The 13,273-nt window shown below is 38.9% G+C and overlaps 1 protein-coding gene across 2 annotated transcripts in view; it reads left to right on the forward strand.

Annotated features, from left to right (window-relative positions):
- Positions 1 to 13,273, forward strand: part of rngtt (RNA guanylyltransferase and 5'-phosphatase) — a 137,024-nt gene that overhangs the window by 3,759 nt on the left and 119,992 nt on the right. For both annotated transcript variants that reach the window (XM_057822367.1, XM_057822368.1), the window contains exons 5-7: positions 2,864 to 2,939; positions 6,315 to 6,564; positions 10,212 to 10,321. In XM_057822367.1, coding sequence (XP_057678350.1) covers positions 2,864 to 2,939; positions 6,315 to 6,564; positions 10,212 to 10,321 — 436 coding nt within the window. The remainder of the gene's footprint in view (positions 1 to 2,863; positions 2,940 to 6,314; positions 6,565 to 10,211; positions 10,322 to 13,273) is intronic.

The following is a 13,273-nucleotide window of genomic DNA, read 5'->3' on the forward strand; positions in this document are numbered from 1 at the left end:
GAAAAAGCAGTTTCTGCTCTTGCACCCCTATTTAAAATAAACTACTGTATTTTAAGCATAAAGAACTATTTTGCTTGATAGAACAATATGTCTATATGCTGCCATAGCAGTTTCATGGCGCATTAAGCCCCCAATCTATTTTTAATTTGTCCATTTTTCCCTGGAAACCCCCGTTTACAAACACCGCGCAACCGCTTTTGTTTCAACTCAGCCATAAATAGAAGTTAAGTAATTATATTTATTATTCGAAATGTCTGTCGTTTTTAGCTTTGAGTCATTAATTTATGTCCAATATTTAGTTAAAAAAAGAACGACTTAATAATTATTCACTCGCATATTTTTTAACTTTTAAAGAAATTACGTCACAATTGCCACGTTTACATGGAGCCAAATATTCCAATTACAATCGGAATATTTGTTCAAACCGAATAAATGTGTTCCATATAAACACCTCATTCGGAATGAACGGGCCCAAACCGAATGGAATTTCATTCCGATTCACAGGGGTGAAATATTCCTTTTCCCAAACCGATTAGAAGTAAAATTATATCATGTAAACAGGGAAGCGGAATGGTGTCTGGTTGCGTTCTTTCTGCTCATGCTCCGTACTGACGTGGTGACGTCACTCCGTGACGTAAGTAACGTCACTTGCAACATGGCTTCCAAGCACACGCACAGCGCACCCACACAACTTTTTAAATGAACGGCGTATCATTCTGAAGTTTTGTCTCCACTCGAAAAGTTAAAACAGCAGCGGATCTGACGATCGATCTCCATGTTTTGCAACGTGACGCTTTGTTTTGATTAATCTGCGCATGTCAGACGGCAGTTGTCAAACGTCCTTTCGGAATAAAGGCAGTCACATGTAAACGCTGGATCGGAATAGATGAAGTGACATGTAAACAGCTGATGTGAAATTTCCATTCGGAATGATTTGAATCGGTATGAATAAAAGTCAGCATGTAAACGTGGCTAATGAAAAAAATAGTGTCTGTAAATAGGTCACGGATGTCTACCTCATAACTATCACTTAATTGTATTATTATTATTATTATTATTTTTTGTTAATGTTGGATTTTTCCCGATATTTTAGATGATAATCGATCCAAACAAAGAAAAAAAACATTCAAAAGGGTAAATATTTGAAAAAGAAAATCTCGACCACTCCTTCATGTATGCAATTTCTGCATTGCGACCCTTGTTATATAACCGTGTAATTGTTTCACCCATAAAATCCACAAAAAGTCCGGCTGTGGCCATTCACAGCTCTGTCTTGACACTCGGCGAGACATGCTCCACGGAGTTTTTGGATCCAAACAAGTTAAATACCGTATTTTTCGGACTATAATTCACAGTTTTTTTCATAGTTTGGCAGAGGGTGCGTTTTTTACTCTGGAGCGACTTATGTGTGACTATTTACGGTCGGGTCGGGCCGACTTTTCTCTCGCTATCTTTTTTAAAAACTAAATACATATTCATATATTTATACAAAAACGAGTGTATGGATTTTAAATAAAATAAATAATTTGGATAAAACAGAGAATGCTCTTTGCATGCCTGCGCACGTGAACGCAGTGGCCCCGCTCTCTTTTCAATCTTCCCCTCCGCGAGCATCCTGGTATTTCCTTTTCAATATGGAGCAGCTATAGGAGTGAAAAACAAACTAAAGACAGGGGAATTGAAAAGCAAACAACTGCGGTAGGAGTAGGACATGGAAAGGATTCAAATTGATTGTTGATGATACGGAACCCTGTGTCGGCGTCGCTGAATGTAAACGAATGTGGCGCTTTGGTCTCATACGAGAAATATATTTAACAAACTTTTCCAGCGTTATTTTGTTGTGTAAATGAATTTATAATGATCATAAAAATATGTAGACTATTTAAACATTGAGAAAACTTGTGTTTTTTTTCTGCCAACTCGAGGAGTCTTGTTTAACTGGGAGAATTCGTTACAAAAGACAGGATTTAATTTGTTATAATTATGCATATATGCATCGGTATCGTCACAAACGTGATCACACAAAACGCAACCACGCATCGCATCCCCGCATTTCCTCGTTCTCCTGAGTCCTTACAAACAAAACATAAAATTTCGTTTTTTTCTGGGCTCATGCCTACAAATAAACATAAAATTTCGGGGGTTTTCGGGCTCGGGCAAGCAAATCAAGTTAATTGATCGGGCTCGGGCCGCGTCGGGCTTTAATACCCGTGGGCCGTCGGGTCAGGCTGGATTTTTTTAGGCCCGATCTAACTTCTAGCGTCACGTAATGTTAGCATACTGTACACCTATTCAGCCTGTTGTTCTCTTTTCTGTTTTAAATTGCCTTTCAAGATGACATGTCTGTTCTTGGTGCGACTTATATATGTTTTTTTCCTTTTCATTGGGCATTTTTTGGCTGGTGCGACTTATACTCAGGTGTGACGTATAGTCCGAAAATTACGGCATAATATCCATAATATCTCGTTAAAATCATGGTGTCTTTAAATATGCGCTCACCTTGAGTTAGGGTTTAGGGGTTTAATTTTAAAAAAAAAATGTTTATGCCCTCCTGTTCAAAAAATTTCTTCCCCCAGAAAATTGGGATTTTAAGCTTTCCAATGATGCATCACAGATGCATATAGGACAATTTTGAAATTTGGCCAAATTGGGGGTCTCAGAGCAGAAGTTCAAGTCACCTGAGTATTTCCCGTCATATACATGTTTGTATTTGTATGTATGTATTTAGGTATTTTTATAACAGTTCAGATTTTATTTATAGAGTTAATTGGTGGACTGAAACAAATGCTCTCTTGCCCATATATTTCTCCTGAATTATGCGACCTCTTTTTATTGACTGTGCTGTTTCTCTGGTGTCCTAAAGGGATCCACTGTACGCATGGGTTCAATCGAACGGGCTTTTTGATATGTGCTTACCTGGTGGAGAAGATGGACTGGAGGTAAGACTTTTACCCATTTTACCACACTTATCGTTTCTCCTGCCAGATTAATCGACATAAAGAAATCCTGTCATATATGTGAAATGCATTAATGCCGCAATACGCATGTATCAATTTAACAGAAGTGGCACAGCAGCACACATATTCTTGCACAAAAAAATATCTATTGGTCTGTGTGAGTGGTTGAGGGTGTAATGAAACCTTTTGTAAAAAGGTCTTAATAATAATGATTTTTTAATTGCTTTGATTTGTTGGTGGCTTATTCTTTCCCAATGTAGTAGTAGTCGCGATGTGTGTTTACCCATCACATAATTTATTTAATTTTAATTAACTGTCGGTTTTATTTATGTACCGTGTGTGTGTTGTGTTTAAGACACTCTTGGTATGTTGACTCTGATCCATTAAGTGGCTGTGGTATTACTGAGAGAGGGCTCGGCTCCTCAGGTTAGTTAACAGTCGGCATTTAACCATGCAATCTATGCCAAGAAAGAAGAACTGCACACGGTGACAGTGACGTCGCTCATAACGCTAGCCTGCTCCCATCTGTAGCTCAATAGTTACTGGTCCGTTTGCTGTCATTGAATGTTTTCCTCATGGTGTTTATGAAGCCCATACGTAGGGTATTTTGGCAGTATGCGTTCACTATGAACGGGAACCCCAACGCGCCGACAGGGTAAAGATTCCAAGGGGATCCTGATAATGCAAGTTCCCCCCTGCCCCTTATTAATTTTTTATAGCGCTAGGTTATGATTCATCCCCATACAGTTGTCATAAAGCATTTATGTATGTGACCATACTGTCCAAATTTGACGTTTGAACCAGGCTTTAAACAGATGGTGAAATCGGGCAGTTTAGAATGAAGTGGAAATGTAACTTTCTCTATTTTGAAACCAAAGTGACAAAACAAAGTGGTCTATGTCCGGTACTCCGGGCTTTTTCCAAACACTTCCGGGACTTCATTTTGTAAGACTGGAAAGGTCGAATCTCGGTTTATGCTTAGTAAATAAAGGTAGTGATTAGGGTGCAGCTATCGAATGTTTTAGTAGTCCATTAATCGATGGACTAGTTAGTTCGAATAATCGAGTAATCGGATAAGGAACATGAAAAATTCAAGTACCTTAGTTGAGCCTCAAACGGTATAAAATTAAAAAAAAAAAAAAAAAAAAAAAAAAAGAGCAACTATGAGTATGTGCTACAAAAGAACAATTGGCTAACTTATATAGAAAAGGTCCGCTAGCTTAAATGCAATAAAATGCAAAAATTTTTTTTTTTTTTTTTGTAAAACAATGCTCTGAACAAATGGTTCAGACACATATTCCCACAAAAAAAAAAAAAAAAAACGGCTAAATATACCTGTAAACTAAATTATGAATGCATTAAAAAACATGAGCTCAAACAAAAACCTAGCTTATGTTGGTCTTAACAGGGAGCAGTTGGATTCAGCCATATGAAAAGAGGCAGACCAGAGGGCAGTGTATCCACCCTAATCAATAAAACTAAATGCAAACACTTTCTAAATAAACCATTACAACGCCACTTTGATTAAACGAATACTCGAAGCAACAAAATTTAATTCGAATATTTCATTGTAATCGAATACTCGGAGTCAATCGATTAGTCGTTGCAGCACTAGTAGTGATTATAGTTTTAGATGGAAACTATGACAATTAAACATTTATTATTGCTATTGCAACATACAGTATATAACCATATCGTCCAACATTAGTTCCCCTACAGTCTTGTTGAAAATATTTTTCTGTCATAAATTTAACCATACAGTGTTTTTCAATCCTCTCCCATGAGATGGTAATCCAGTTCCTCTCTCAATTGTTACCGAATGTCAGATGGCATCAAGACGTCACTACGACTACCAATAAACACAGGCCACACAAAGCTGGACAGTTAGCAGAGCTTATCGCTCTGATGCCAGAGATGTTTAATGCGTCACAGTGACTGATCATGGTGGGTGGGTTGAGGGATTGGGGCTTTACTCAGAGGTGGGGCAGATTGTCTGAGAGGACAAGAATGCCTGGAAGGTGCTGTAGACATGTAGGCTGATTAAACCCTCCCACCTCCCACTACTTCCTGTGTAATGAATATTCCCAAAGCATTAGGCTCATCCTGTGTGTTGCAAGATAATATGACAATCCGATAAACTCTTTGCCTGCTGATATTTCCCCCTCTCTTTTGTAGTCTCCAAATGTATTACAATTAGTATTAATTGCATAGTCATCCTTCAAATTAACTGATACTAAATGTTCATGGGAGAATTTATTGAGATACGCATTCAAAGAATGCTTCATTTGAGATCCTAGTAAAACCTTCGTGATACATACACACATACAGTGACTAACAAAAGTATTTGGTTTCTTGCTTGCTCCTTTGAGTGGGCGTGTCATGAAAACACCGGTAAGGTCATCACTTGGGACCTACTGAGGGCTCCGCAGTGACACTTGTTATCACAGGTGTTTCTGTTCCCAATATTTCCCTTTCACCGGTTGTCTTTCACCTCAGTTAAGGTCTCTACTCTTGATCCAATTGCTGCTTCACGATGCAGCCGCATTCAGTGACTTCCCTGTTTGTTGAAAGACCTGCCCTTTAACCCTCCAACCCCAATTCTCCTCAAACGCCAGGTTATGGCTGTGACGAGAAACTCGCTACCTACCTCTACCTGGATTGTGTTCACTGACAACGGTTTCTGGAAGTATTGCTGAGCCCACTCTGTGGTTTCCTTAACAGTAGCTTTCTTGTTTGTGATGCATTTCTGTATAAGAGCTCAAAGATTACGGGCTTCCAGTGTGGATTTTTGGCCTGGCCACTTATATCCAGTGATTACGCTTCTGAACCTTTTGATGATATTATGGACAGTAGATGATGTCTTGCAATCATCCATTGAGAAACATTGGCCTTAATAAACTGTTCAAGTTTTCTCTCGCACTTGTTCACAAAGAGGTGAATCTCACCCATCTTTGCTTTTGAAAGGTAGAGCAATTCAGGCAAGCTCCTTTTATACCCAAGCATGGCACTCACTAGTTCCCATTTAGCTTGTTCACCTGTGGTATCTTCCAAAAAGGTTTGAGATGAGCATTCCTCAACTTTTTTGCAACCTATCCCAGCTCCTTTGGAACGTTTTGCAGCCATAAAAGTTAATGAATAATTGCTAAAAACAATAAAGTTAATCAGTGTATATTTTTATTTACGTTTAACGCAACGTCCCAACTTCCTCAGAACGAGGGTTGCACATTTATGCATCTCTTAGACTGTCAGGCATGACTAAGTTTTATTTAATTTCTGAATTTAAAATGGTCAATTGTGCAGAATATGGTCAGTGGGCAAGTTTGAAATGATAATCCCGCTCCCATTCACTCTTATCAGCATTGAAGCAGCAGTTGCAGCTTTTGCCCAAGCCCGGGCCCCTGGGATCTACAAGGGTGACTACCTCAAAGAGCTTTTCCGTCGCTATGGGGACGAGGAGGACGCCCCCGCGCCCCCCACGCTGCCAGAGTGGTGCTTTGATGACGATGATGGGGAAGTTGATGACGACGGAAATGCAGTTGGTCAGGAATCCGGGCCCAGCTCATCCGGGTCAGCGCCTGGCAAACGAAAGAAGGAGAAGTTCAAACTGGTAGGAGTTTTTTCCACAAATGAATGGACGCTGAATTAAAGTACAGTTTTTTCCATTGTATTGCTTCAATACATTAACCCATGTTTTTCATTATGAAAAAGGAAGCGATCAACATCAGCCTCAATCGCTCTCTTGCACTTCTATAATGGAGTAGTTACTACTGTAAGTCGTAATAATAAGATAAAAACACTTCAAGAAAATTGTTTTGAAAGGGAATCATCTCCAAAAGAAAAGCGTAAATCCTTAAGTGCATTGAGAAACCGTGCTAAGACAAATCCAATTGCTCCGGATGTACACACTTGTGCAACAGCATCAGGCTCTGAAGGGAACAAGCTGGCAGGCAGAGCTGCAGTTTGCACTCTGCATTACTCCAGCATCATTAAGGAGTTGAGTTTCTTGGTCATAGTTGAATGGCCTTCTCAAGGTTAGGGGAACTGTTTGCCAATTGAGTTAAATTGTAAAAAAAAAAAAAAAGTAAAATTGTTACATCTGCATAGACAAAATACATTACAATTTAAAACTGATAATAGGAAAAATGGAGTCCCTTTAAAAACTAGAAACTGCAATTTCTGGAGAAATTACAATGGGACTTTGCTGTGGTAGATACAGATCTATCATTTCACTGCCTGTTGATTTGGGGACATTTTGGGGACATGTGCGGTTGCATGGCTGTCAATGGCATCGGTTTACTTGAGTGCTAGTTGAATGTCAAGGGGCTGTAATAGTAAGTTTTTGGTCAAAAATCACAACCACACAGGTTTTTCTGCCATTGAAAATGAACGGGAAATTTGTACGTACACGGCCATTAATGGCGCAGACGTGCATGGCTGTCAGTGGCTTCGACTTACTTGGTTGCCAATTTAATGTCAACCGGCTGTCATGGTAAATGGTCAAAAATCACAAAGACTTATGTTTTCCTGCCCTTGAAAAAGAATGGGAAATTTGGACATACACGGCTGTCAATGGCATCCCATTCGAAATGAATGGGTTTTTACAAATTTGGGGGGAACCATACGTCTTTGCCAAATTCCGTATACAACTTTTATACCCCTTACCATCCTGGACTTTTTTTTTTATGTGTAAATTTTGTGTTTTGATCAAAAATTGTAGGACAAGTAGCGTTTTGAATTTTTTTTTTCCTTTTCAAAAAAACCTGCGTCTATGGGTGAACAGAAAATTTGGAGGGGGAGGGGGGTCAGTCGAAGAACTTCCTGCAGCATGCGAAAATTCCAGTCATTTTGATATTTGAATGGTGCAGATATGTCAAACGATTCGGGCTGTGAGGCGTGCTGAGAAACGCCATTAAAAAAAAAAAGTAATTTTACTATATGGGCCTTTGTCTTGCAAAGCCCCATCTAATGAGCTTATTTATGAATTTTCTAAGGGTCTAACTTACGAAACATCCGAATTAGCGCATGCTAAAAAATTGTATTTTTTACACACTGAAATTTGCTTTTGGTGACCGCATGTGATGTATTATAACTCGTCAGTGAGTTCCAGTCTGTAGCAACTCTACAACAGCATTTCTAAATGAATGTATGAATAAGTTAGAATAATTTTTGTTCCAAGCATTTGAAATTTTTATATGAGCGTGTTTTCTCTTTCACGTTTCACTGGCAACTCGGTGCATGCTGGTTTGCATCTGCATTTCAGGAATGCTAAAGAGGCACAGATTTTTTTTTTTGTGCAGCAATACCAACCGTTCAACAGTCTTAGGTGTTCCCAGTTAGCAGTGCAGCCTCTGCATCTGCACCTGCAAACCTTTACTAGACCAGGCCCTTAATAAACACAAGACGAATTTTTAGACTTTTAATGATGACAGACCTGAGGTCAAAATTGCTTTGCTAGATTTGAATTCATTTCGGCAGAATTTGTAAATGAGTTTATTATATATTATTATACGAGGGGTATTCAAAAAGTAATGCACCCAACTTTATTATGTACAAACAAATTATAATAGCAAGCAACATGTATTCTACATAAAAAGAAAGGTAAAAGTGTGAGGATTACATTTTTACTTCTCCACATACTCTCCACCTCTCTCAAGAGCTACAGTCCACCTATGAACGAGGGCATGTATACCAGTGTTGTAGAACTCACCCGGTTGATCTCTAAGCCAATTCTTGACAGCAGTTATCACTTTATCGTCATTGCCATATCGGTTGCCCCAGGGTCCTTCTTTCATTGGACCAAAAACGAGGTAGTCTGACGGTGCCAAATCAGGAGAATATGGCAGATGTGGTATCACAGTCCATCCAAATGAAGTGATGACCTCCATGGTCCTGATGCTTGTGTGAGGACGTGCATTGTCATGCTGGAGGAGCACATTTGCCATGTCCAAATTGGGCCGAACTCATCGAATTCTTGCTTTGAGCTTCTAAGAGTCTCAATGTATACCTCAGAGTTAATGGTTTCCCCCTTTGGCAAAAAATCCACAAGGATTACACCTTGAGAATCCCAAAAAAGGTGGCCATAATTTTGCCAGCTGACTTTTGGGCCTTGAACTTTTTGGTCCTTGGTGAATTTGGGTGACGCCATTCCACTGATCTCCTTTTAGATTCAGGTTCAAAATATTATACCCATGTTTCATCTCCAGTAATGAGGGATCGGGGGTCAGAGGAGTTTCTCCCTCTGCAACGAGGAATTCGATTACAGCTCTTTGTTTCTGACGAGCTTCAAGAGGGGCAGCCATTTTGGAAGCTAGTTTAAGCTTTAAAAATCTGAAAATAAGAAAAACACATATAACAATCGCAAAAAGGTGTGTCCTATCATGTTTGTGCCAAATATAAACAAGATGGGTTAAATCCTGTACGAGCAATGCACTTGAGTGCATTACTTTTTGAATGCCCCTTGTATATATTATATATTTTTTGCACGCATTAACATGTTGTATCTATTTTAAAACAATGGCCTGCATTTATGGAAATGTTTTGTAGTTCATTAAAATTTTAGTACCCCGTCTTAGTATCCCCATCTTAGAAATGTGATCATTCACTCATAGCATGCAATATTTTTGGTAGAAATTACATGGACTGACTTATAAATAGATTTACTCTGAGAAGGGCATCAAACTTTCCCCTGGAGCTACGGTATTACAAATTCAAAGTATAAAGCATGCACTTACATCTATGTTATCCTTTGCATGGACAAGCGGAAGCTTATCTCAGTTGGAAAGCAGGGTAAAACCTGAACTGATCACCTGTCAATCACTTGGCATAGAGAGACAAGAGCTTACACTCATCCGAACAGTCAAGTTAAATTGCTCTATGAAGACGGCATGTTTTTGTTAGAAATTTAACACAAAATTATCTAAACTGACATTGGAACCTCCACCCCGACTACAAGATACACTTGAATGATATTTTGAAACAAGCTTACAGCATTTCGTTAGGTAATGAAGCGAGAGGTGGAATCTCGAAGCAGAGGAGCCGGTTTATTAGGCTAAATTAATACATAATTCATGTAGGGATGTTGTGATCTGGAGAGGTAAGATAAAAAAAAAAAAGCTTTCCAGACGCTTGTCAACACAGCTGAGAACAACTGTTTGGAACAGTTTTAGCGGTGTGAAAAAGTATCTCACATATTTGGTGTAGGAGGGAGTGTTTTTTTCTTATTCCAACACTGATTTCTTTGTGTCTTCCTCCCAGGGGGCTGTATTCCTCGAAGGTGTCACGGTTAAAGGCGTCACACAGGTCACCACACAGCCAAAACTAGGGGAGATTCAAAGAATGTGTCAAGAGATGGCCGAGTGGAACAAGTAAGTACAGTACCTTCTTTTGTGCTCTCCTGCCCCTTTGGGAAAAGGTGTGTGCATTCATTTGCATATGTGGGTGTATTGTGAGAGGCTGATTTCTCTGAAGTCACCACTTTTTTTTGTTCTCCTGATCTTGACACTTTGAAACAGGCGAGATAGTCAGGAATAGATTTTTCTTATAAGAGAAAAATGCAGCTGCAGCTTTTTAATGAAATAGCTGAGAGTCAGCTCTGTCTGAAAAGAGGGAACAGTCAACACAAGCTCCATTTTCTGCTCGCTCCTATTTTTACCTGTATGTGTTGCTGCATTTTATTAAACTACCGTCCAAATGTAGTTACAAATCTATTGTATCAGTGGATTAGTGTATCAGTTTCCCATCCCCTTTTATCCGTTTTCATCTACCTAATAATCTTCACTGCATAAGAAGCAGGATGAAGAGTTTGTATTAACAAGTTACATTTCCTTGAATTCTTTTTTGGGGATAAATTGTACCTGTCAGAATAGTCTCAGTAGCAACATTTTATTTTACTTGAGGACTTTTGTAAAGACTAGGTCAGGGGTCCCCAAACTTTTTCCTGTGAGGGCCACATAACTTCCCTTCTCTGACGAGGGGCCGGGGTCAGTTTGTAACAGAAAAAGTGTGACGATTGCAGGAGTGCCTAAATGTAGAAAATTATTGTTTCTCAGAAAGCCACAATCAAATAACCCTTTCTGGATTCTTCACGGAACAAAAGTACATAAAATAAAAATAATAATATAATATTATATAATAATAATAAATAATAATAACACTATTAATTAAATAGATAATAACCAAATAACCCTCTTTGAGTTCCTCACAGAAAAAGGCCAGGAAATAAAAAACACTATTGAGTTTAAAAAAAAAAAAAAAAAAAAAAAATCAAGATGCTCTCTAGTATTGTTCAGAGGGCCGGACCAAATGTGGAGGCGGGCCATATCCGGACCGCGGGCCGTAGTTTGGGGACCCATAAACTAGATGGTACTTTTACTGCATTACATTGACCTACATTCTGTTTGTTATTTATAGTTTTATCTACATTATTTATTGCTTGTGTAAACTACAGTGGCACCTCTACATGAAGTTAATTCGTTCCAGGACCTTGTTTGTAATTCCAAATGGTCGTACAGTGCCCTGCATAATTATTGGCACCCCTGAAAAATATGTGTTTTTTAGCTTCTAATATTTTTTTTTTAATTCAAATAATATGGGACCCTAATGGAAAAAAAAGAAAAATCCAACCTTCAATACAAGTGCATTCTTTCAGTGGGGAAAAAATCCCACATAAAGAAAAAAATATTTGACATCAAATAATGTGTGTCACAATTATTAGCACCCCTGGTGTTAATACTTTGTACATCCCCCTTTTGCCAACAAAACAAGGTCTGGGGACTGAGATGGCCATGGGAGGAGCTCGATTTTGTGTCTGGTGAACCATTTCTGTGTAGATTTGGCCATATGTTTAGGGTCATTGTCTTGCTGAAAGACCCAGTGACGACCCATCTTCAGCTTTCGGGCAGAGGGCAACAGATTTTGATTTAAAATGTCCTGGTATTTCAAAGCATTCATGATGCCATGCACCCTAACGAGGTTCCCAGGGCCTTTGGAAGCGAAACAGCCCCACAGCATCACTGACCCACCCCCATACCTAACCTCATACCCCAGTGGGTATGAGGTGCTTTTCAGCATGCGCATCTTTCGTGGCACGCCAGACCCACTGAGAGTGTTTGTTGCCAAAAAGCTCAATCTTGGTCTCACACAAAAATACATACGGTCCTGGGCTTCAACTGGGACCGTGTCCTTTTGAAACCTGTGTTGATTTGCCCCACAAGAAAATCTGCCGTGCGTTCGTATGCGGTGCTGTCATGTCATCGTATTTCGAGCATGGCGAGTCAAATTTTATGTCTGCTGTCGAAAAGATCGTGTGCCGAAGCGATCGTATGTCGAGGTACCACTGTATTAGCGGGTGTCAATGTAATGAAACTACTAGTTACGTTTGACTCATTGTGACTAGAGGTGGGAATTTTGGTGCACCTAACGATTCAATTACGATTCAGAGGCTACGTTTCGATTATAAATCGATTATTGATGCCCCCCCAGCTGTTAGCTCTTTGTAATGTTTCGTACATTAGTTACAAAAATTGTACAAAATCCTCTCAGACTTAAATATACTACTATTTCAGTATCAAGTTAACAGTTGAAAACAGTAAATAAAATACTCAAGTCCCCATTCTATATCAGCAGCTTTAAACTACTTTCAATTAATTTAATGTTGTGAATCAACCGTTAAAGTCGTTAAAATTGCTCCCGTTATTCCATAATTTCCCTTCTGTCTACTTTCCACTTGTGAAAGTTTTAAAACTGTTTCATGATTTAAAGACAGATTCAAGTCAAGATTTTGCAGATTTAGGAGTATTTTAGGTAAAAAGTTAATTAGATTTGCTCGGAAGGTTCGCTACAACAGCCTACCAGCTGTTTACTAACGCCGGCAAGTCTGTCATTTCGCATCTTGTTTTCTATACATGTGCTAACGCCGGCGAGTCTGTCATTTTGCATCCAGTTTTCTATACATGTGCTTACGCCACCGATTCTGTCATTTCGCATCTACCACTGCTTAATTCGCTTATGTTATGTCCCGTAACATATTTTTGTATTTGAAGTACATTTTTTGTTCAATTTTCACACTACTTTCTGTAGGCGACAAAACTTTTGTCTTGCCAAAATTTGACGATTATGTCTTCATTAAATGATAAATCTTTTTTCAGTGAAACAAATATATTTTTGTGCATTCAGTATCATTAGGGAGGGTCTTAGCTTTCATATGAGCCATTTCTGAAACCAATTGAATAATTGAATGTCAGGTTGTAAGCAATTGTTTCTACAAAATGGATAAGCGACAAGACTTGTCAGGGACTGTAGTTCTATATACATGTGAT

Source organism: Corythoichthys intestinalis, chromosome 19 (assembly GCF_030265065.1).
Source record: "Corythoichthys intestinalis isolate RoL2023-P3 chromosome 19, ASM3026506v1, whole genome shotgun sequence".
NCBI classification, from domain to species: Eukaryota; Metazoa; Chordata; class Actinopteri; order Syngnathiformes; family Syngnathidae; genus Corythoichthys; species Corythoichthys intestinalis.